The sequence below is a fragment of the Penaeus monodon genome, chromosome 19, assembly GCF_015228065.2.
Source record: "Penaeus monodon isolate SGIC_2016 chromosome 19, NSTDA_Pmon_1, whole genome shotgun sequence".
In the NCBI taxonomy this organism is placed as follows: domain Eukaryota; kingdom Metazoa; phylum Arthropoda; class Malacostraca; order Decapoda; family Penaeidae; genus Penaeus; species Penaeus monodon.
In genome coordinates, this window is record NC_051404.1 from 39011856 (window position 1) to 39012149 (window position 294).

The following is a 294-nucleotide window of genomic DNA, read 5'->3' on the forward strand; positions in this document are numbered from 1 at the left end:
GTAAATATGGGTATTGAACTGTTCCCTTATTTAGTCTCTTACTCCTCTCACAGGTACCACAGTGTGCTGAGTCTGTCAGCGTCTTCAAGCAAAGAGGCTCAAACATCAGAGGCAGTGATGGCTTCTACCTCTACCTCAGTCGCAGCTTCTGCTAGCTCCGAAAAGAAACGAAGGTCTGACATTGCTGCACAGAGAAAGGCTCGCATTATGATGAAGATGGCATCCATGCAACAAAACTTCATCAAGACCAATGAAACGCTTTTCCAGGTGGGTTGATACATGTCACCATTTTAC

General features: G+C 45.2%; 1 protein-coding gene across 1 annotated transcript in view; it reads left to right on the forward strand.

The window, feature by feature from the left end:
- LOC119585216 (E3 ubiquitin-protein ligase UBR2-like) overlaps nucleotides 1-294 on the forward strand; it is a gene marked incomplete in the record, with an annotated part of 58977 nt that overhangs the window by 24705 nt on the left and 33978 nt on the right. Inside the window, 1 exon segment of the mRNA XM_037933869.1 lies at nucleotides 54-267. Within this exon segment, the coding sequence (XP_037789797.1) occupies nucleotides 54-267 (214 nt within the window).